Source organism: Electrona antarctica (genome assembly GCF_951216825.1).
Source record: "Electrona antarctica genome assembly, chromosome: 8".
Lineage (NCBI taxonomy): Eukaryota > Metazoa > Chordata > Actinopteri > Myctophiformes > Myctophidae > Electrona > Electrona antarctica.
This window is the reverse complement of record NC_136789.1, coordinates 25,641,605-25,664,996: the sequence shown is the minus strand read 5'-3', so window position 1 is coordinate 25,664,996 and position 23,392 is coordinate 25,641,605. Positions and strand designations below refer to the sequence as shown.

Sequence of the window (23,392 nt, the reverse complement as noted above, 5' to 3'; positions counted from 1 at the left end):
TCAAAGTGTCTAGCTGCAATAAATAATTACATCAAATATTGTATTATTTTGTGTGCACTTGGAAGTTGCATTGTGTAATATGTACACTTTTTATGTAGGCTAATATTTACCTATTTTGTATATTGAGAACTCACCATAGCATTTTGTGCAGATAGCATTTGTTTTACCCTAACACACAGAGAGGCCACAGCCAGGTGCCATACTTCTTTTTAAATATATACGGTACCAACTTGAACATAATGGAGTTGCATGTGTACAAACACATGTGCATATACTGTACATACGTGTGTGTGTGTGTGTGTGTGTGTGTGTGTGTGTGTGTGTGTGTGTGTGTGTGTGTGTGTGTGTGTGTGTGTGTGTGTGTGTGTGTGTGTGTGTGTGTGTGTGTAGATATATACATATGAATAACCATATATGGATTTACATACATGCATTAACTCATTTCTTTTTTGGTGTAGGCTTTGAATCAGCTTTAGAGCTTTTTCCTGAGATGGAATTTCCTGTGTTGTCATTCCCTGATGAGCTTACAAGGCACTCCTTACTGCATTTGGGTAAAAGAAAAAGACATTAGATTAGAATATGAACTACAAATGTAAGTATTAAGAGACATCTTGCAGGACACACTGCTTTCAATCACAAATCTCACTTTTTCCTCTCTTCCATCTCTTGTAGGACGTAGATAATGAAGTTCTTAATCAACATGAAGGTCATCAATGCAGCGATGCCTCCACCCACCACCGAGGCTATGATGATGGTCAATGTGTTGTCGATCACCTTTACTGTAACAGAGGAAACCTTTACTGTAACAGAAACCTTTACTGTAACAGAGGAAACCTTTACTGTAACAGAGGAAACCTTTACTGTAACAGAAACCTTTACTGTAACAGAGGAAACCTTTACTGTAACAGAAACCTTTACTGTAACAGAAACCTTTACTGTAACAGAAACCTTTACTGTAACAGAAACCTTTACTGTAACAGAAACCTTTACTGTAACAGAGGAAACCTTTACTGTAACAGAAACCTTTACTGTAACAGAAACCTTTACTGTAACAGAAACCTTTACTGTAACAGAGGAAAACAGTCATGGCTACTTTATGCTGCATAGTACTGTAACAGTACTGTAACCTTTACTGTAACAGAAACCTTTACTGTAACAGAGGAAAACAGTCATGGCTACTTTATGCTGCATAGTACTGTAACAGTACTGTAACCTTTACTGTAACAGAGGAAAACAGTCATGGCTACTTTATGCTGCATAGTACTGTAACAGTACTGTAACCTTCACTGTAACAGAGGAAAACAGTCATGGCTACTTTATGCTGCATAGTACTGTAACAGTACTGTAACCTTCACTGTAACAGAGGAAAACAGTCATGGCTACTTTATGCTGCATAGTACTGTAACAGTACTGTAACCTTCACTGTAACAGAGGAAAACAGTCATGGCTACTTTATGCTGCATAGTACTGTAACAGTACTGTAACCTTCACTGTAACAGAGGAAAACAGTCATGGCTACTTTATGCTGCATAGTACTGCTAGCCTCGCATAGCCAGCCTTCATCTGCCTTTGCACTGCATATTGCGCCAGGCAGATTAAGTCTGGCCCCTCTCAATCGGCCGAAGTGGTGAGTGGTAACAGAGTGGTAACAGAGGAAACCTTTACTGTAACAGAAACCTTTACTGTAACAGAAACCTTTACTGTAACAGAAACCTTTACTGTAACAGAAACCTTTACTGTAACAGAGGAAACCTTTACTGTAACAGAAACCTTTACTGTAACAGAGGAAACCTTTACTGTAACAGAAACCTTTACTGTAACAGAGGAAAACAGTCATGGCTACTTTATGCTGCATAGTACTGTAACAGTACTGTAACCTTTACTGTAACAGAAACCTTTACTGTAACAGAGGAAAACAGTCATGGCTACTTTATGCTGCATAGTACTGTAACAGTACTGTAACCTTTACTGTAACAGAGGAAAACAGTCATGGCTACTTTATGCTGCATAGTACTGTAACAGTACTGTAACCTTTACTGTAACAGAGGAAAACAGTCATGGCTACTTTATGCTGCATAGTACTGTAACAGTACTGTAACCTTCACTGTAACAGAGGAAAACAGTCATGGCTACTTTATGCTGCATAGTACTGTAACAGTACTGTAACCTTCACTGTAACAGAGGAAAACAGTCATGGCTACTTTATGCTGCATAGTACTGTAACAGTACTGTAACCTTCACTGTAACAGAGGAAAACAGTCATGGCTACTTTATGCTGCATAGTACTGCTAGCCTCGCATAGCCAGCCTTCATCTGCCTTTGCACTGCATATTGCGCCAGGCAGATTAAGTCTGGCCCCTCTCAATCGGCCGAAGTGGTGACGAGCCAACCAGATTCTTCTGGAACCAGGCTATAACCAACCAGGGCCCATGATATTAGTGGAACCAGGCTATAAACAACCAGGGCCCATGATATTAGTGGAACCAGGCTATAACCAACCAGGGCCCATGATATTAGTGGAACCAGGCTATAACCAACCAGGGCCCATGATATTAGTGGAACCAGGCTATAACCAACCAGGGCCCATGATATTAGTGGAACCAGGCTATAACCAACCAGGGCCCATGATATTAGTGGAACCAGGCTATAACCAACCAGGGCCCATGATATTAGTGGAACCAGGCTTTAACCAACCAGGGCCCATGATATTAGTGGAACCAGGCTATAACCAACCAGGGCCCATGATATTAGTGGAACCAGGCTATAACCAACCAGGGCCCATGATATTAGTGGAACCAGGCTATAACCAACCAGGGCCCATGATATTAGTGGAACCAGGCTATAACCAACCAGGGCCCATGATATTAGTGGAACCAGGCTATAACCAACCAGGGCCCATGATATTAGTGGAACCAGGCTATAACCAACCAGGGCCCATGATATTAGTGGAACCAGGCTATAACCAACCAGGGCCCATGATATTAGTGGAACCAGGCTATAACCAACCAGGGCCCATGATATTAGTATCGCTACAGGCTATAACCAACCAGGGCCCATGATATTAGTATCGCTACAGGCTATAACCAACCAGGGCCCATGATATTAGTATCGCTACAGGCTATAACCAACCAGGGCCCATGATATTAGTATCGCTACGCAAGGCTATATAGTACTTCAGTGTCGCACATACAGTATATAGCAAATCTACAAGCTTGAAACTTGTCACATAATAATATGTAAACGCGTTTGTGAGCTTGTAAATGTGCTATTTTTGGCATGCGACCCTGTCATACGAATACGTATAAATTGGGCTTAACATGTTACATGAGGGATGCGGATTGAACACAGGACAATGGTTAGTTATAGTAGTATAAGTAGACAGAGTATGGTGCATAAAACAAGGTAAGGAGAAGCAATATTGTACTTGGCTGAGGGGGGTCTTCTCTGACACACAATGCATGGATGATTCCAATTCCCACTACCATTCTTCGACATCTTATGTGTAGGCTACCTAACCTAATATGTTAAGTACTGCCTATGTGTATGACTCATGGTTAAAGATGGAGTGCCGTGATTTTTGTACTTTTTCTGTTTTGTATATGTGTCTAATAGTTAACATTACTCTAATAGACCCCTAACCTGACTCACAAGTTCCCTCCTCCTACCTTGATCTGGTCTCTCAAGCAGAAAAATAAAATGGTAAATGGTGCATTTATATATCGCCTTTATCCAAGGCGCTATACATAGATTGTGCATGCACCCATCAGTGGCGTATCCAGGAATTACGTTTTGGGCAGGCAAGATCATGTGTTAATTGTCGTCTCCCCGCGCACAATCGTAGCACTTTAATGTTTTCAAAGAGATATACCTGCCAGACGAGTAGTATACAAAGGCTGAAAGGCATGCATTTACATTCCAATGGGTGATTGAGGGTCGCGCTCTACCGCAACGGCCAATCAGCTGTCCATTAATAGTTCTCAGGTCTTGTTTTTGTCTTCTTTTTTTCTCATTGTATGGATTTTGGCCAGGCCAGAAATGGATTTGGACAGGCGTACGCCTGCCCTCGCCTTATTGTAGATACGCCTCTGGCACCCATTCACACACACATTCATACACCGATGGCAGCAGAAACCATGCAAGGCACCAACCAACACATCGGGAGCAATTAGGGGGTCAGAGTCTTGCTCAAGGACACTTCGACACTAACTCTGGGGGAGCCCGGGTTCGAACTGGCAACCTTGCAGAACATCCAGGCACTCTACCCCTGAGCCACCACCGCCGCCCGAAACGATGAACCGGAAGCAGCGGGACAAAAATCTGATATAATTTTGAGTTGTAGTCTTGTTAGCTTGTGTTTACATTTGCCCTGTGGCACAGCTACAATACGTCACCAGTCTCACGTTGATCCCGCCTCTAGCGGCCGCATACAGCCGCACATCGCTCCCATCACATTTAGTTTGGAGTACATCGTCTCTGCCCGAGAGAGACCAGATGGGAGCAGGAGGAGGAACTCACTGCTGCCACCAGCTGGCGGAGTCAGGTTAATAGACCCCCAGGTGTGGTTAGAATATTGAAATATGTCTTCCCTGTGTAATTTTGGTTTCTCAAAAGGTCCAATCGAGGCCCAGGTCAAAAGGCCCAATGGAAATAATGGATTTATAATAATAATAATAATAATAATAATAATAATAATAATAATAATAATAAATAATAATAATAATGGATTTTATTTATAATGCACTTTACATTCCTCAGAATCTCAAAGTGATAGTGATATAGTGAGTAGTGACATGACATCACAATATCATCCCCCTCCCCTTTATCAACAGTTGTGGGTGCGGCTTCAGTTCAGGTGGATCACCACCCACCAGGCAAACCAGGCATAATTAATGAACTGGTGGGTGTGGCCACATAAAAACATAATTTTAACAATTTCTGCACACTTTTTATTTTATTTTTTAAAATTAAATCTTTCCCCTAGTATAATTACATCATCTCCTGATGATCATGTGAGGTCTTTATCAACATACTTGATAAAGACCTCACGGTCGAAACGTCATATTTATTACTAATACATATTTTTTGAGCATTTAAAAGTGAGTTGCGAGACCCCACTTTGTTCTACAGTTTGTCTCAGCACCAAATAACGGAGGATGTTACAATGTTATCCGGTAGCAGCACTAACAACAGCACTAACAACCCGCTTAAAGGGACACTTCACCCTTTTTGCAAAAAAATATATATTAATGATGTTTAGGAGCTTTAGAACACTTTCCTGGGGTCTTTATGTGTGTAATATGTGGTTTTAGATACTTTAGATTGTATCAGTGAGCCCAGTGTCTCTGATGTCATGGACACTGGGCTCACTTACTTCCTGGACTACATGTTGTCTCAGTAAGACAGCCGTCCCCCTATCCACAAGGAGGAGCAGTGCACCAAAGTATTATGGGAATTGTAGTCCAGGAAGGAAGTGAGCCCAGTGTCCATGCCATCAGAGACACTGGGCTCACTGCTACAATCTAAAATATCTAAAACCACATATTACACACATAAAGACCCCCAGGAAAGTGTTCTAAAGCTTCTAAACGTCATTAACATATATTTTTTTGCAAAAAGGGTGAAGTGTCCCTTTAAGGGAGACCAGACCACGTTTTGACCTTTACAGATTGTGTGCGTGTGCGCGTGTCTGTGTGTGTGTGTGTGCGCGCGCGCGTTTGCTTGCGCGTGTGTGTGTGTGTGTGCGTGCACGCGTTTGCTTGCGTGTGTGTGAGTGTGCGTGCACGTATGTGTGTGCGTGTGCGTGCGTGCGTTACGCGCCATTAATTATCATAGCAAGGTTTTGTTGAATAAGGATGTTTGATTCCACAGAAGGGATTTATGGTGCCACCAGACAATACACTGAAGGCCACTTACACTCTTCCACCACAATGAGGGTGAACATGGCCGAGTGGTTCCTGCCCTTCTCTTTGGGGTTGCGTCCAAAGCAGTGGTACTCGCCCTGGTCGTCAAAGGTAATGTTCCAGATCAGGAGGGAGACGTTGTGGAGTTCGGGGACGCCAACGTAGTCCACTCTCTCCCTGTAGACTTTCAAATCTTCTGGGAATATTCCATCGTCAGGAATCAAACCCTCGGCAATCTAAGTGGAAAAGCAAGCTGTCACTATCACACTACACTATACCACTTTTTGATTAATTGGAAATGGAGGACCTCGTAGGGGAGGGACTGTGCGAAACCACGCACACTCATTTTCCAAAACAATTAATGAAAAAAGTAATTGAAAAAACATGGCCCCCTCATGCATTAGAAAGACAATATCAGTCACCAAAATCTATGACGGGTGTTTTCGATGAATCTACAGTTTGAAGTTACAATAGATTTATATAGGAAGGAGGCGTGTAAAATGAATATCAAAATATTGAATCAAGCAACTTAAATCTCTGGCGTCCTCACAAAAGCCAGAGTAGATGTTAAAAAAAAGACCCCAAACATGTTTGTAAGTGAAATATCCCTTTAAGTATATCAAGCCTGTTGGACACTGCGTGCGTGCCTTGCCTTAATCATGGTGCCGTTGTCATTGAAATGCCAGTTGAAGTACAGATTCTCGATGCCAATACAGCTGGCGTATGTACAGGGGATGAGGACTGTAGTCCCATTTAATGCCTCCAGGAAGGGGATCTTCCCAGTATTCATCTCAACGGCCTGAGCAGACCACACACCTGAGGAGCATGGCACGAGAGAGAAAAACATATCAGAAGATAAGGAACACTATAGTCAAAGACAACACATTTAGGCAGCATCCAGCATTGTACGGTGTGTGAATCCAGTGGGGAGGGTGTGTAACCATATCTATAAAAAAGCCACACTTAAAGTTAAAACTAACTGGCACTAAAAACCTGTAAACAACTAAAAATACACACATGCAATTGCTTGTTGTCAAATACTTACAATAGCCTTACAGAGTGCACAGATTGTCGTGTGTGTGTGTGTGTGTGTGTGTGTGTGTGTGTGTGTGTGTGTGTGTGTGTGTGTGTGTGTGTACATGTGTGTGTGCATGCGTGCATGAGTGCATGAGTGCGTGCGCGCATGAGTGCGTGTGTGGTTACAGGCGGATGCCCATAGCAAAAAAATATAAACAGTCAGAAGTCCTATCTATCTATAAATGCACCACGTCTCTAGGTGTGTATATGTCTGTAAAATCCACTTCAAATTGGGCACATGCGTTCCACACCACCACAGGGAGTGCAGTGCACATGCGTTCCACACCACCACAGGGAGTGCAGTGCACATGCGTTCCACACCACCACAGGGAGTGCAGTGCACATGCGTTCCACACCACCACAGGGAGTGCAGTGCACATGCGTTCCACACCACCACAGGGAGTGCAGTGCACATGCGTTCCACACCACCACAGGGAGTGCAGTGCCCGGCCTCGAGTTGGTCGGACCCACGGTTGTCCAGAGCCGCCACAATGTTCTGACATCACATTGTGGTTCTGAAATCTGCATATCTGGGCATGCCTGACAAAGAACTCCATATATGGGCATAAAAGGGACACAGACGTCACATAATAACTGGGTGGGGCATGCATTTCGAACTTGCATTGTTCCAAGTAGGCCAGTGCCCAACGGGCAAAATTCAACACTTTGCTCTCCCACCCCTGAACACTTGAATAATTACGAGATCTTTCTACAAACACTTTCAGCATCTTGAGGCCCATAGTGACTCATATAATTCATCTTGAGGCCCATAGTGACTCATATAATTCAACAAACATCTTTTCTGACTTCTCTCCATCATCAGCACAGCATCGTTAAAAAACTGCCAAGCCTACGATGTCGTATAAGCTATCCTCATGCAGTTTACAGCTGCAACCCATGACTTACACAGCCAACGGAGTACCCCTGGCCCTTTCTATTTGATATTGTATTGTCCTCATTTGCCTGATGCTGTTCTTACTACTGTAGCTCCCTGCCCAATGCTTGTGTGTTAGACTGCATGGATTTATGTAACTAGACCTGCGCCTGTGTAATGCTTGCTGTGATTGCTTTGGCAATGTAAATGTATGTTTTCTCATGCCAATAAAGCCCTTTGAATTGAATTGAATTGAATTGAATTGAATTGATTGTATGCAAGTAGTGATGTGCTGGAAATGTTTGGACGTGTGTTGCGTTTTAACTATAGCCCCCTTTCATTTCATTTCTTGCACTAAATACAAACACGTGAATATTAATTGATTCGTCATTGAAGTGGAGTAGGATTGAACCTGGATTGAACATGCCACAACCTTTTTACCAGCAAATTATGATGTCTATCCTCTCCTTTTCCTCATTAACACCAGACTTGGAACCTCTTTCTTTTCCTCATCTAAACCCAAAAAGAATCAAATAAGGCCGGCAAGTCAGTGACATCCTACAAAAAAAGATTTAAAATTGCTGGTCACTCAAAGATCTTGAACTTTATGCTGCCATCTAGTGTATAAATGTGTGAAGAACACGCACTGGCACATGAGCAAACAGCCTAAACAATTTACAATTTAGGCATTTAGCAGACGCTCTTAATCCAGAGCGATTTACAGTAAGCAAGAACAAAATATGGTAATAGATCAAATTGTCATCAAGAATCAGCTAAGGACAGTGGAATATCTAATGAAACTATAATGAAACTATGCGTATACGCTATAGAGTGCTATGTCTACATAAAATGCTATCTAAGTCACATAAGTTGAACCTTATTTGCATACGCCTGTAAGGTCGTCGAGGCTAGAGCAAGTGCTACGGGCTAAGATGGAGTCTTTTCAGACTACTTTGGAAGATTGGGGGTGAGTCTGCAGTTCTGATTACAATTGGAAATGCATTCCATAGTTTTGGAGCCAGAAGGGAGAAGAGTTTGGGACGTGTGGAGCGTTGTCCCAATGTTTTTAGTGAATGTACTTCTAGCTTCCCTGCGTTGGCTGATCTGAGCGCGCAGGAGGGTTTGTAGGGTCCGATCATACTTGCTTCCCAGAGAGCCGAATATCATATTTGGAATATGAATGCATTCATTCTGGCAGGCATTGTGTGAAGCATGATGCATGCGTGCATACAGTATGAGTGTGCATGCATATGATTGTGTGTGCGTGGAGCTTCCTCATGTCCTGCCAGCTGCAACCCACAAACCCCTGCAGGGTAGGCTACCTAGCCTGGCGAAGACCTTTCTAGTGGCTAAGGAATCAAATTCTCTCTTCCACTGAATTGTTTTAACACGAAGCCCGCCAGAACCGTAGAAACCGTAGTTTATCTTTAGTCTGGCCGCCCGCCAAGACCGTAGGCTATGTTAAAAATGTCGATAGCATGTCGATAGCATCCCAGTGTAAAGTGTGACACTGGCCGGCGCCATTTTAAGATGCGCACGCATCCACTTGCACTCTATGTGCTGCTTTCAATGGCCTGTATCTCCAAATCGGCGCAATTAATGAATGTCGTTTATGGTCAAAACAAGATTTTTCAACTGCCCACAGCCGCGCTGTGACACTCGCGGTCAGGTTTTTTCTGCACCCAGCGAGAGAACAACAACCGGTCAAGACACCACACACACCATTACGTCATCGTAACATCCGGTTACGGATATTTGGCTCTTCAAAATAAGGGTTGAAAGGGGGAAAACCTTGGCAATGCGCGATAAATAAATAAATACATTAATCCTGGCGGGGGATGGGTTTTTGGTTTCAATCTGTGTAATTCTCCCCTGCATAATCGCAGCTGTTTTACTTCATTACATAGCCAAGGTCAAGCCCCACCACTGCAGTGAGGAGTGATATATTGCTTTGAACTCCAGAGAAGGACAAGCAGTGTTGTAGTTCCGTCTACCTCTCTGTCCTTCCTTTCCTGTCACAATACAGCACGGTGATCCTGCAGAAACTGTATCGCTATCAGAGACAGACCAACAGCATCTTCACAATGTCTGTCCCTCCCTTAATGCCTTTTTTGCTCTTTAGATCTCATTCTCAATTACGGTTCTTCTATAGCGAGTAGGGACAGCATGCGCACATACAGACGCACACGCACGCGCACACCCACACACATGTGCGCACTCGCATGTGCGTGCGCACGCACACACACACGCATGCACGCACACACGCGCACGCACGCATGCACACACGCGCACGCACGCACGCACGCACGCGCACGCGCGCACGCACGCACGCACGCACGCACGCACGCACGCACGCACGCACGCACGCACGCACGCACGCACGCACGCACGCACGCACGCACGCACGCACGCACGCACGCACGCACGCACGCACGCACGCACGCACGCACGCACGCACGCACGCACGCACGCACGCACGCACGCACGCACGCACGCACGCACGCACGCACGCACGCACGCACGCACGCACACACACACACACACACACACACACACACACACACACACACACACACACACACACACACACACACACACACACACACACACACACACACACACACACACACACACACACACACACACACACACACACACACACACACACACACACACACACACACACACACACACACACACACACACACACACGTGTATTGTATTATTTTCTACTATTCAGCATTTTCATTCTGCTTTGTCTGTCCATTGACCTTCGGTTTTGTCCAGCTAAATGTCTGTTAAACGTTAGATTGCTCATGTTGCACTGTAACTGGAGCTGCTGGACTAGATAATCAGAACAGTACAAAACAAGACTTAAGAGTCAAAAAGACCCATTCCTGATATTTGGATACATTTCTCAATTGATAGTGACAAATAGAACGTTTTGACTAGGTATGCATCGATATTAATAACCTAAGTAATTTCCCTATGGTAATATTGTGGTGGTACCAAAGGTGCAGACAGAACAACCGATTCTCCAGCAAACTTAAAATCCATTCCGTGTTTTATTGTTTGAAAGTTTTGTCTGCAAAGCAAAGTCAACTATGCAGCTGAGGCAAAAGTAGAACAGCGATATGCTCCAATTTCTAGCCTACATTTGTCCGCTTCATAGAGTGCTTCTAGCATAAACCTGGATTGGCTGACTGACTATACTTGAGCCATTATATTTAGAATATCCAATAGGCCTGGACATGGACATTCAGTAGCTTTTACAATGTGTCGTCAGACAAACAGCTCCAGTAACAGGAAATCTGAGACAAGCACGTGTCCGTTTGAGATAGAATTTCTAGATGAATGTTGAATCAGACGTGTGATGTCATCAGGTGTAAAATCTAGACCTGCTCTGCAGAAAATCATCAGTGACGTTTTGTTTTTTGGCACTATATCTGCATTAGTCAATGCTGAGCTGCAATGACATCGCAGGTTTAAGTCTGACTGACAACATTGATCATTTTGCCATTGTATCCTGTATCCAGTTATCCTCCAGCCAATCAGAATCAGTATTCACCCAGGCGAGTTTTTCATGTCAAGGACCCCTAAAATGATACTCATTAGGCCGTGGACCCCCCCATTTGAAAATATATGCCAAGGACCCCAATAAGAGAAGGTTTTTTACGGCTCTAGCAGTGATTTTCAGCCATTTTCATTTCAAGGGCCCCCGGTTTGACATGCATTAGGCTACGGTCCCCCATTTAATGGCATTTCTATCTCTGGGACCCCAATTTATATTGTAAAATCAATGTTAATTTAACTCTGAGTGTACAAATGGAACCAAATGGACCCGTTAGGGGACCACTGCATTAAAGCAGATGTAGATATTATTAATGTCAATGTCCCACATCTGTATATCCAACAATACTTACAGGCATGGAAATTACACATTTCTTACAGCCTGACTCTGATGTTTTTGAGCAAAACACGTCAATAGGCCTTCTAATCTAAAATATATTGCAATAATACCTTTGGTAAAAACATGAATGAAAGGTATCTGATTTTTTACTTGTTTTCGTCTCTGAATCACTTTGGTACATTAATGAACAGAGGGAATATGAATCCAGGTCAAATAGCTTCTTGCTAGGCTGAATCCTGTCTAGACTTACAGCACATACCCGTTCAATCACTGCATGGGCCACTTTCCATTGCAGTCATTCGCTTATTGTGACATATTTTCTTTTAAACCATTGTGGTGGAAATCCATATCCAATAATCCATAATATATCCACCTATATTTTCCAACTATAATAAATAAGTGTGTCACTGTGTCCTCAATGACATCATGACACGATATCTCAATAACGGTTGATATAATATTACAATACCTTCTAGAACAAATGTTGCACAACTTTGGGACTGCTGGCCGATGAGGCTATCATGTTGTTATGCCAAAAGGTGTGGACCAAGCAGTGTTGCCACATTGTGTAAGAGAAATAAGCAACCAGGTCTAGGAAAACAAGCCCAAAAGAAGCGACTATGGGCCACATGAGCGCTTTAAACCTATTGTAGGCTATACAACGGCTATTTGAAAATAGCCAATCTACAAATCTTTAAATAAAAAGTGGAATATGTGGAAGATTTTTTTTAAACAAATCTGGTACTAAGCTCCCTGGCACAAAACATTTTCAGATAGGGATTATGGAGGGACAAATACTTGAGAAACACTGCTTTAAATAATAAAGAATGTAACTTTACAGAAAGAGAAGCCCAAAGTCGCTTATAATAAGCAGACATGGCAACACATGAGGCTAAGGTGTACAAATATGAATGCTCAAACTGAGCTAATTCAGTTACTTTGCAAACATAACTCAGGTCTTTATTACTTTAATAAAGGTTTCTATAAGCCCTTGATGACTTTGCCTCACAGAAGTTCTCACATATGAAACCAAATGAGATGAGATGATGAGATGAGATATACTTTATTGTCCCACGAGGGGAAATTTGTCTTGGACAAAGTGCAGTAGTACATCAACGTTTTTAAAAACAAATTTGATATGACACGCCAGGTTTGGGGATGTGTCTGTATAACTCGATTTAATAAACACTGAGGATAATCAAATGGGGGTCTGTGGTCTAACCTAACGCATTTCAAACTGGGAGTCCTTGACATCAAAAAGGTGGAGGAGAATCACTGATCTAGAATCTTCATCTCATCACCATATATATTGCTTAATAGAACCACAACCAAAACCAATGTTCTACAAAGGTGATAAATCACACGTACAAACCACATCTAGTCATCTGTTACCAAACCAAAACTCCTAACACAAAGCCTAATATGCAAATACGTATATCCCCCAAATAAATTAAGTCCAGAAGCACCACTGCAAAAAAGCCAAAAAAACAACAACATAAAGACACACAGAGCGTGTTAGTGAGCGTGTTAGGGGGGGGGGGGGGGGGGGGGGGGTTGGGTTATTTCAGTTGGGGCATAGTGCATGTTAATCAACATTACATCAAACATTAAACAAGCAGCAGTAGGTGTATAGTGCAGTAAGGGGTGGGTCTTACCAAGCAGCATGGAGAGGACCAGGCTGGTAGCTGTGTGTGTGTGGAGCCGCTCAATGATATTCCACGGGACCTCCATGGTGGTCCGCCGGCTCCAGCCCGGGTCGTATTGTCCTCGTGTCTATCCGTATCCCCTTTGTGTCAGCAACTGTAATCCTGTCTTGTGCGTCCGATTCAGGATGTCACGATGCCGCCCCGCAGAGGTGAATTCAAACGTAAAACCTTTAATATCGAGGTGCTTTGATGAACCTGCCTGCCAGTACCCCCCACAGCACTCCTGTGAGAGACACTGTAGGTTAGACAGAGGGCACAGAGTTGAAGAATGAAAGGGAAAAGAAAATCACGTTAATAAGCCACAACCCCAAATGCATGAATAACAAATACATAAGGAGAATCCAGCAAAATTCAGCAAAAAGTTGCAATGCATTGGAAAGTGCTACGTAGTTTGAGACTGTGCATGTGCAGGCACGCATGTGAGTGCACAAGCAGGGATACGCAAACTACATACAGTATGTGCCTCCTTTCCTCGAATGCAAGACATGTATGGCTGGCTGTGAGAGACGTGGAGACGTTACAGCAAGCGGTGCAGAATGCTGAACTGCACGGCAGAGACTCAATGCGCACAGTCAAGGAGAATCCAGCCAGCCAGCCAGCCAGCTAGCCAGTGATTTCACTGCAGAGACCGGCACATTGCAGCCCCAAGGTAGAGCAGGAGACATGCAGCCAGACAGAGACGGAGAGAGAGAGACAGAGAAAGAGACAGACAGACAGACAGACAGACAGACAGACAGACAGACAGACAGACAGACAGACAGACAGACAGACAGACAGACAGACAGACAGACAGACAGACAGACAGACAGACAGACAGAGAGTACAGCAGCATGCAGTTGACCTTACAGACAGGAGGCGGCCGCTTGTCTTCCTGGACAGCAGAGCCCCAAACGATGCTGACTCTTCCTCCTCCGCATGTCCTTCTGGCTGTCTCTCAACTTTTCACGTCCCTTTCCTTTGGCTCCGTGCCACCGCTTTCTCCTCCCCCTCTCCTCTTCTCTCATCCCCTCTGCTACCCTCCCTTTCTCTTTCCCCTCGCCCCTCCGTTTCTCCTCCATCACCCCGTTTCACTCCTCCTCCTCCTCTTCTGTGGTCCCCCGCCTCTCGCCTGCCTTACAATCGACTCACTGGGGGTGTGTATGCAGACCGAGGCACTTTTGTCTGAGTGTTTGTGAGGATCAGAGAAAGTTCTGCAGTGCAGGCTGGGGAAGGGAGGTATAACACAGGCCCAGTGGCCCACAAGACACATACAGCCTCATATTTAAACAGTGCATAAATATGTCGTACACTGGTCACGTCTCAATGTTAGGGCCTTTGCGAAGTCCTGCCACTCATTCTATCAGGTTTTGTAGCACAGCATATTGCAGCATTCCAACATGAAGAGGGCAAATTATTGCATGCCAGTAGGACACAATGTATATATTTTTTTTAACGTTTGAACGATAACTGAACGTGGGAGAACATGTTTCTGTTTCCCTGCAATGTGAATGTGACATTGAAAGCTGTTCTTCATCGCCACTATTCCAATTGCTTCCCTGTCACTCTGCACTTATCCTTCACTGTGATAGATACACGACTTCAGTATCCTGTGACTCTGCATTTCTCTCCCTCTCTCCCTCGCTCCTCTCTCTCTCTCCCCCTCTCTCTCTCATCCTCTCCCCTCTCCCCTCGGTTTTTACATTGCTATGGTAGACACAGGCAGACAAAGATTCTAGCCCTGGCTTTTCCCTGAAAGGTGAGCTCTAGCCAGAGTCATATTCTCCTAGCTAAGGGAAAAATCAACAGCCACAAGCCACAGGCAATCTGTATGCGTGTTCGTGTGTCTAGGCATGTGCAATGCTGTATAACGTGAGACATTTGAGACAGAGGAAGGTCAAACCTCTTAGTATGGAATCAAATATGATTTACTCCCTTGTGATAAGCGACAAAGCTCACCTTCCGGTTGTGTTATATCAAAGCATTAATCAACAAATGCTGACTGTTACTATCTGTATTGTTTATTGAACACAAACAACAAAGGAATTGCTTAGCTCAGTGTTCCTGGAATTTAGGAAACTTTAAAGGAACACTTCACCTCAGTTCAACCTTATCTCCTTTCATCAGCCTCACTCCTCACTAATGGTCAGGATGGTACCATACTATGTCAATTAGGGCAATGTGTCGAGGTGTCCCTGAGCAAGCAGGCAAGCAACCAGAGAAGCCTAGAACCGATGCCTCCGCCTCAGGATTCAGAGTCCTCCTCAGGACTGTTTATAAAATGTTTGACTGTCGGAGTCCGTAAGCATATAGATCGACAATCATCATCATCATAATTTTTCGACCGCGGTCGAGATCATGGATTCCACAATGCTACGCCAGACTTCCCGGTCCTTCATTGCCACCCCCAGTTCCTGCCTACTGAAGCATGTCCCTAGCGATGACATCAAAGATCGACAAAAATAGTCAATCTACAGTCTACTAAGCCTAAAATGTGTCGCGCTACGAGTTTTGAGCATGAAGAAAGGCTATTTTCCACACATTTAGAAAAATCGTGAATTTCTTTTAAAAAATGTGGAACAATTTAACCCAAATTCAACCCAAATCGTCAAACTATTTTCAGATGGCTGTCAATGTCCTCAGTCAAATATACATATGAATTTGAGGGTCCTTGACATGAAACTGTTTGAGAAGGTAAGGTCCCCTATAGCCTCGGTACCAGCGGCTTTCATTTTCGTCGGCGCAAAAAATGAAAGCCTGGAGGAACGCATTGGCCGCTCTGGGCTAGAAGTGGGAGTTAACCCTTCCGGGTGGGCGTCGCTCCAAATGATGTGACGTATAGCGCTGCACTGGGGGGGAGGGGAGGGGCCGGGGGTGACTGACAGATAGGTGAGATCCAATCAGGGCGTGCGCAAATCTCTGCCGCGACCCGCCCCTCTAGACCAGAAACCTAACACATTAGCTCAGGCTAGGTCCCCTATGACTTGCAACTTTAAGAAGCTGAGCCACCGGTTTAAGCTGACACTTATAGTATAGGAGCCAGCTGCCAGCACCAGCCAGATAAGCATATATTTCACTTCCTATGCAACTACAGTGCTTTTTGCTCAGTGATCTATTATTCATAATCATCGTGGCAAGTTATTTCCTGCCTCTCGTGCAGGACCCTATGAGCTGGAAGCTGATACAATGGTTTTGTAATTTGGAGACATACATATTGTTTGTTAATAAGCACTGCATTAACCACTTTCAACCTGGCGTCCTTGTTTTCTGCATGGCATAAGCAGAGATTTTTAAAACAAAAGAAAGAAGCCACAAACGAGAACAGATGACATAAGTGATGTCATTGTCACAATTGTCTATGTCATAAGTGATGCCGATGGCATGTAGTTGATTGATTTATTGGCCTGCATTGCTAGTCATAACTGAAATTATAAATATAAATGTGACAGAGAACCCAGAATTGGACATTAAGTAGAATGTAATAATGAGAGGCAATCAAAAACACGCATTCAATCATGACGACATGCTTTAAATGAAAACAAAACCGTTTGTGTTTCCACAGTGTTCTGGGGTGGACCGGTCGGCTTCTCCACGCTTGCGACCCGACGTCGCCCATTCATTCAACAGCAGGTTTTCGGCAACAGACGCTTTCGAACACTTACCGTCGGTGGGGTGGAGAGCTACCTTCACACATGCAAACAAATAGGCCTAAATCCCACACAAATGAAACATAACTATGTACTGTACCTCACATTCTATTGGCAAAATATACATAACCAGAATAAAAGTAATGCAATGGAAAAAATAAGACTACAGGAATGAATTAAATACTACACAGTATAGAGGGTATGCGCGTGACATCATCATCAAACCCGGAAGTTACGCAGGCATGCCTACTGAGTGGCAAAAAACTACTTTCTGGCCTTAACAGCCCATGCATCCAAACAGAAAAGTCCTGTCTGATTGCATTAAAGGAGCATTCAGTGATTTGGGTGATTTGGAAAACCCCCCGGTCCGCCCCGGTAACAAGATATGCACATGCATGCACTACAGTGGGGGGACACACGACAGCCCAACAGCACACACACCAAGGCCCGCCCCGCTCAATCAGGATTGGCGGAAGGCCCCTCTATCCTGATTGGATGAAGGCTGGGCCACCTAGCCAAAAATGAAACCTACGGTTTTTTGACCCCCCTATGCTTCCGCTCATGCTTCCGCTATGCTTCCGCTATGCTTCCGCTATGCTTCCGCTCATGCTTCCGCTATGCTTCCGCTATGCTTCCGCTATGCTTCCACTATGCTTCCGCTATGCTTCCGCTATGCTTCCACTCATGCTTCCGCTATGCTTCCGCTCATGCTTCCGCTATGCTTCCACTCATGCTTCCGCTATGCTTCCACTCATGCTTCCACTCATGCTTCCGCTATGCTTCCGCTCATGCTTCCGCTATGCTTCCGCTATGCTTCCGCTATGCTTTCACTCATGCTTCCGCTATGCTTCCGCTATGCTTCCGCTATGCTTCCGCTCATGCTTCCACTATGCTTCCGCTATGCTTCCACTATGCTTCCGCTCATGCTTCCGCTATGCTTCCGCTATGCTTCCGCTATGCTTCCGCTATGCTTCCACTCATGCTTCCGCTATGCTTCCGCTATGCTTCCACTCATGCTTCCACTCATGCTTCCGCTATGCTTCCGCTATGCTTCCGCTATGCTTCCACTCATGCTTCCACTCATGCTTCCGCTCATGCTTCCACTATGCTTCCACTATGCTTCCACTCATGCTTCCGCTATGCTTCCGCTATGCTTCCGCTATGCTTCCGCTCATGCTTCCACTATGCTTCCGCTATGCTTCCGCTATGCTTCCACTATGCTTCCACTATGCTTCCGCTCATGCTTCCGCTCATGCTTCCGCTATGCTTCCGCTATGCTTCCGCTATGCTTCCGCTCATGCTTCCGCTATGCTTCCGCTATGCTTTCCGCTATGCTTCCGCTCATGCTTCCGCTATGCTTCGCAAGATATCTCCATAGAGTAATAAAAGGATAGAGACCGAACCGGAGCGTTAGCCCCGCCCCCCGCTATTCATTTCGATGCAAGTTGCTCAGTGGCGTTTTGAAGCATCCGGAAGACTGCCGGAAGTATAATTATAACTCAATGGCTCGAGTGAGCGGAAGTTAAGCCCGGGATGACGCACGTTACGCACATGATGTCACTGAACGTCCGTCCACCTCCATGAACGTGCTGCAGTTCCACTTTTCGCCAGTAGGTAGTGGCAGCTTCAACGTTGGATAGCCTTATGGGGGCTTGGGAATCTCGGGAAAGCTTGCCTCCATGTTGCCTTCAATAAAGAGAGACACACGCCCCAGAGCCGAAGGAGGCGTCTACCTTTTTATGTCTATGCTTGGGCTATCCACAGATATATTCCAGTCAAAATGTTTTAATTGTAAACATTTTCGAAAACTATTTATCATACAATGTACAGTAGCCCAAAGTAGGGCATAGGTGGTTATGGGAAAAACAAATGCAGTAAGGGAGATCAACAGCAACAGATGATGAATTTGAGACAGTTGACGAATATTTACAATGGTGTGTTCAATAGAAATCAACTGGAAATAAAACTTATTTTACAGTATGTACGTATTTCCGTCCGTCTGTGGTGTGGTTCATGTATCTCGAGAACCGTCCAACCAACCGACTTCAGAACAGGCATGTGCGTCGCCGACGATCCAAGGAAAGTCAGTCAGATAGGCGGTGATTCGGAAACACCGATCTGACTGATATCCACATATATGGGCATGCCCATGTGAGGCCTGTCTATTTGGAGGCAGTCCAACATTTTAAACATGTTGCACAAAATCAGAACTTGCATTTTTGGGCCATGATTATATATTGAATTATTTATCAAAAAAGCTCAAAAGCTCAAGCTCTTTTCTTTTTTTTTACATCTAAAATGCACCAAGTCTGTGTGTGTGTACTGTTGTAATCCACTTAACTCGAGAACCGTTCGCCCCACCGACTTCAAATTCGACACACCCCACCACAGGGAGTGCAGTGCCCGGTGTCGGACCCACGGTTGTCCAGAACTGCCCCAAAAAGGCCTCTGCCCGGGCTCTGGACAGGGCCCCTGCCCAGCCTGTTCTGACATCATTCTGACGTCTGCATAGACTCCATATTTGGGCATGCCTTACAAAGAATAAAAGGGAAACAGACATAATATCTGGGTGGGGCATGCATTTCCAACTTGCATCGTTCCAAGTAGGCCAGTGCCCAACGGGCACCGCTGTAGACGCTCCAACAGGCACCGCCTCTAGTTTTTCAAATGTTAAAAAAGCTTTTGTTAGATGTATGAAGGGGGTTCTACAGAAAAACTGCTGCGGTATACAGGCTACATATGGTGTGTGGTGGCTGCAGGTGGCTGCAGGTGGCTGTGTGGTATACAGGCTACATATGGTGTGTGGTGGCTGCAGGTGGCAGAAGGATGAGTAATTCAAACTCGTACGACGAAGTATAAATCAGGCTTACGGAGGTAGAGGGTGTGTATGTGGAGCTCTAAGTCAGAGATAGTGTGTGGAGCCTGCCAGTACTTGAGTAAAAGTATTAATGCCACAATGAAGAATACTCTACGCCTACATAAAGTACCAAAAGTACTCATTACACAGAATGTCCCATTTCACAAGTTCTCAAAAATGTATATAGAAATATTTTGTTTTAACAATAATAATCAAAATCTGCAAAGTAACTAGTAACTGAAGTTTTAAAAGTACAGATTTGGATCTGAGATGTAGTGGAGTAGTAACTAAAAGTATTGAGAGATACTGCCGAAGCAGACAACCCGCAACACTCCCAGGTTCGAGGAGCAATGCTTCTAGGTGCAAGGCTCGATGATGACATGATAAAATGAAGAAATGCTCAGCACTCAATTATGTCCTTTTTTCACATGATTTATTTACCTCTGACTTTACCTCTGACGAGGTCAGAGGTAAATAAATCATGTGAAAAGTAAAGGACATATATTGAGTTCTGGCATTTCTTCATTTTATCAACTAAAAGTATTGACAATATTGGTAATATGTTTTTAGTAAAGTAAAAGAAAATAGCTCCAAATTGTACAGTAGACGTTACATGAGTACATATATGCACTCAGTTACTTACACCAGTGGAGGCTGCAGGCAGGCAGGCAGGCAGGCTCACTGCTCTGCTGTCCATGCCCCTCCACTGGAGTCTCATTGCAGCAGTGAGTGGTGGGAAGTGGGAACTCTTCCAGAACTGCAGGAGAAAAAAAAAAGAAACTGTTTTGCTGCAGAAAGCGGGGGTGCTGCAGACCTCTGCAATATTGGAACCACATGAGGAAGCAAGCTGCCCATGGATCATCATTACGCCACATTCACACGCAGACACTATAGCTATACACATGTAGTCCTATGTTTTCGTTGACGTTGGTGTTCACAGACGCCATTTAGCCACACCTTCAGTTTTTATAATATGCACGCACGCACGCGCACACATGCACGCGCGCGCGCATGCACACGCGCGCGCACGCACACACACACACACACACACACACACACACACACACACACACACACACACACACACACACACACACACACACACACACACACACACACACACACACACGTTTGTATTACTATACTTGTGAGGACATCAACATTTTAGGACAGGGATTTTATGAATGCCATTTATTTTACATTGCGATGTTTAACACTAACCAAAAATAGCTCTAGATCTGCTATTTTCGGTGCACAAAGAATAAGTCAGGCATAACGTTAACCCCAATTAACCCCTAAATCCTAGTCTGAATCTTTTCTTAATGATTGCAAGCATTTATTTAACCAGTAGTACAGCCATTTCTCTTGTGAGGACCAGGAACATTGTCCTCACAATGTCTACTGACTCTAGTTCTGAAATTCAACTATAACTATACTCATGGGGACATTTGGTCCTCACAAGCATGGTAACACAAGTCCACATGCACACACACAGAGGTGTCATCTGCTATTACTGCAGCAAAACATCTACTGGGGGGAGCATAGACAGCACATGATTTAATCCAGCATAAATACAAAATCTCTCTCTCTCACACACACACACACACACACACACACACACACACACACACACACACACACACACACACACACACACACACACACACACACACCACACACACACGCACACACGCACGCACACGCCAGCCCATAACATCTAAAATTGAAATGTGGCTTTTTGTGGAAAATCTATATAATATTGTTTACCAGGTGGCCTATTCACTCAAATGTCAGCAGCATGCACAGTATGCACAGTGAACACGCACGCACGCACGCACACACACAGTCACACACCCTTGAACTCTGGCACAAATCCCACTCAAGTGACTCAGTTCTATCAAACAAGATAAAACAAGGCAGGGACATGCATTAACAAACAGTAACTAGACTGAACAAACCTGAATAAATACAACAAATAAATTGCCTATTATTAAAAGACCCATTATTTACTTATCATGCTCTCTTTGGCTGTTTACTTTTAGAGGTGTGCTCTCTGCTCTGTGCATAATGTAGTCCCAGGAACAGGAACATGGTAGTAGGTATGCCCCCTTCTGGAAACCCAGGACTACAGTTATAGGCCTCACTCACACGGTCGCTGCAGATTGCTCTGTGCTTGCTGTATACAAAGGGTGTGACACAGCTTGTCCCAATGCATTTCCAATGGGAGTCACATGGTCTGACACAACACTTGTGTTGTATGAGGGGGAGGGGCGCAGTCGAAACACAGCCGAAAACCATACAACAGCTTGTAGTCCAAAATGTGGACTACAAACCATGTGACTTCCATTGGAAATGCATTGGGGCGGCCATGACACTCACAACATTCATACAACAAGCATGCATCAATGTTTTAAAGGTCTGAGTGAGGCCATACAGAGCCTATTCAGACCAGTGGTGGAAAAAGTACTCAATTGTTTTACTTAAGTAAAAGTACCAATACTGCAATTTAGAAGTACTTTGTTACAAGTAAAAGTACAGAATTGAAAATGTACTTGAGTAAAAGTACAAAAGTATCGGCATCAAAATGTACTTAAAGTACTAAAAGTAAAAGTACTCATTGTGCAGAATGTGCCATTTCACAAGTTCAAAATGTGTACAAAATCTATTGAAAATGGCAGATCTACAAGCTCACAATGCGTCGCAAGGCTATTTTCAAATGGCGAAATGTATAGGGTTGAAGTGGTTAACGTATGTTTTCTAAAATCGTGGTAGAAGTAAAAGTACTGGAAATTGGAAATACTCAAGGTACAAATACCTCAAAATTTAACTTAAGTACAGTATTTAAGTAAAAGTAATTAGTTACTTTCCACCACTGCTATTCAGACTGCATATAATCTGTGCTGAAACATTACAAAACCCATCTATAAAGAAGAGACAATACCTATAATGCACATGTCTACATTCCATGCCACTGTAATACAGAAATACATATTTTACTTGTAATGGTTACAGATGCTAGTCTAGAGATGCTTTTTATTACACGAAAGGATCATCTTTGTGTCCCTGAATGATCTATTCTAGACAGAAGGCAGTCAAGGCACTATAGCAGCTTGTGTTTCACCTGGACAAAGTCCTGTGGTGCCAGGCAGGCCTCCACACGTCACAGGGCAGGCCTCCTCATGTCACACAGAGCACAGGCGTCATCACTTCCCACTGTGCTACAGCAAGCACTGCTTCCAATATGTGCAGGCTTCTTTAAAAAGAGGGCGGCAGCATGCACAAAAGCATGGCCTATGCAGAAAACATTTCTTCTGACGAAGCCTGATCAGAAACAACGGAGTCAAACACAGTACATAGATAGGAACTGTTATATAGGCAATGTGTGAAATTGTAGGCAGGTTGTTATAGGGATATAGACAGTGACACTTAAGCCCCAGCCCATAAT

General features: G+C 44.1%; 1 protein-coding gene across 3 annotated transcripts; it reads right to left on the bottom strand.

The window, feature by feature from the left end:
* Positions 1 to 262: 262 nt before the first annotated feature.
* Positions 263 to 22,092, bottom strand: scn4bb (sodium channel, voltage-gated, type IV, beta b). Of its 3 annotated transcripts, XM_079507265.1 has the most exons (7): positions 21,958 to 22,092; positions 20,591 to 20,704; positions 13,417 to 13,702; positions 6,553 to 6,716; positions 5,914 to 6,136; positions 647 to 779; positions 263 to 541 (listed from the first exon to the last, which is right to left on the bottom strand). In XM_079507265.1, the coding sequence occupies exons 3-7, from the start codon at positions 13,490 to 13,492 to the stop codon at positions 439 to 441; spliced, it is 699 nt and encodes a 232-aa protein (XP_079363391.1). In that variant the 5' UTR covers positions 13,493 to 13,702; positions 20,591 to 20,704; positions 21,958 to 22,092; the 3' UTR covers positions 263 to 438. The 3 variants fall into 3 exon arrangements, with proteins under 3 accessions (XP_079363391.1, XP_079363390.1, XP_079363392.1); XM_079507264.1 differs by lacking the exon at positions 20,591 to 20,704 and having other exon boundaries at positions 21,958 to 22,084; XM_079507266.1 differs by lacking the exons at positions 20,591 to 20,704; positions 21,958 to 22,092 and adding an exon at positions 14,314 to 14,359.
* Positions 22,093 to 23,392: the final 1,300 nt, after the last annotated feature.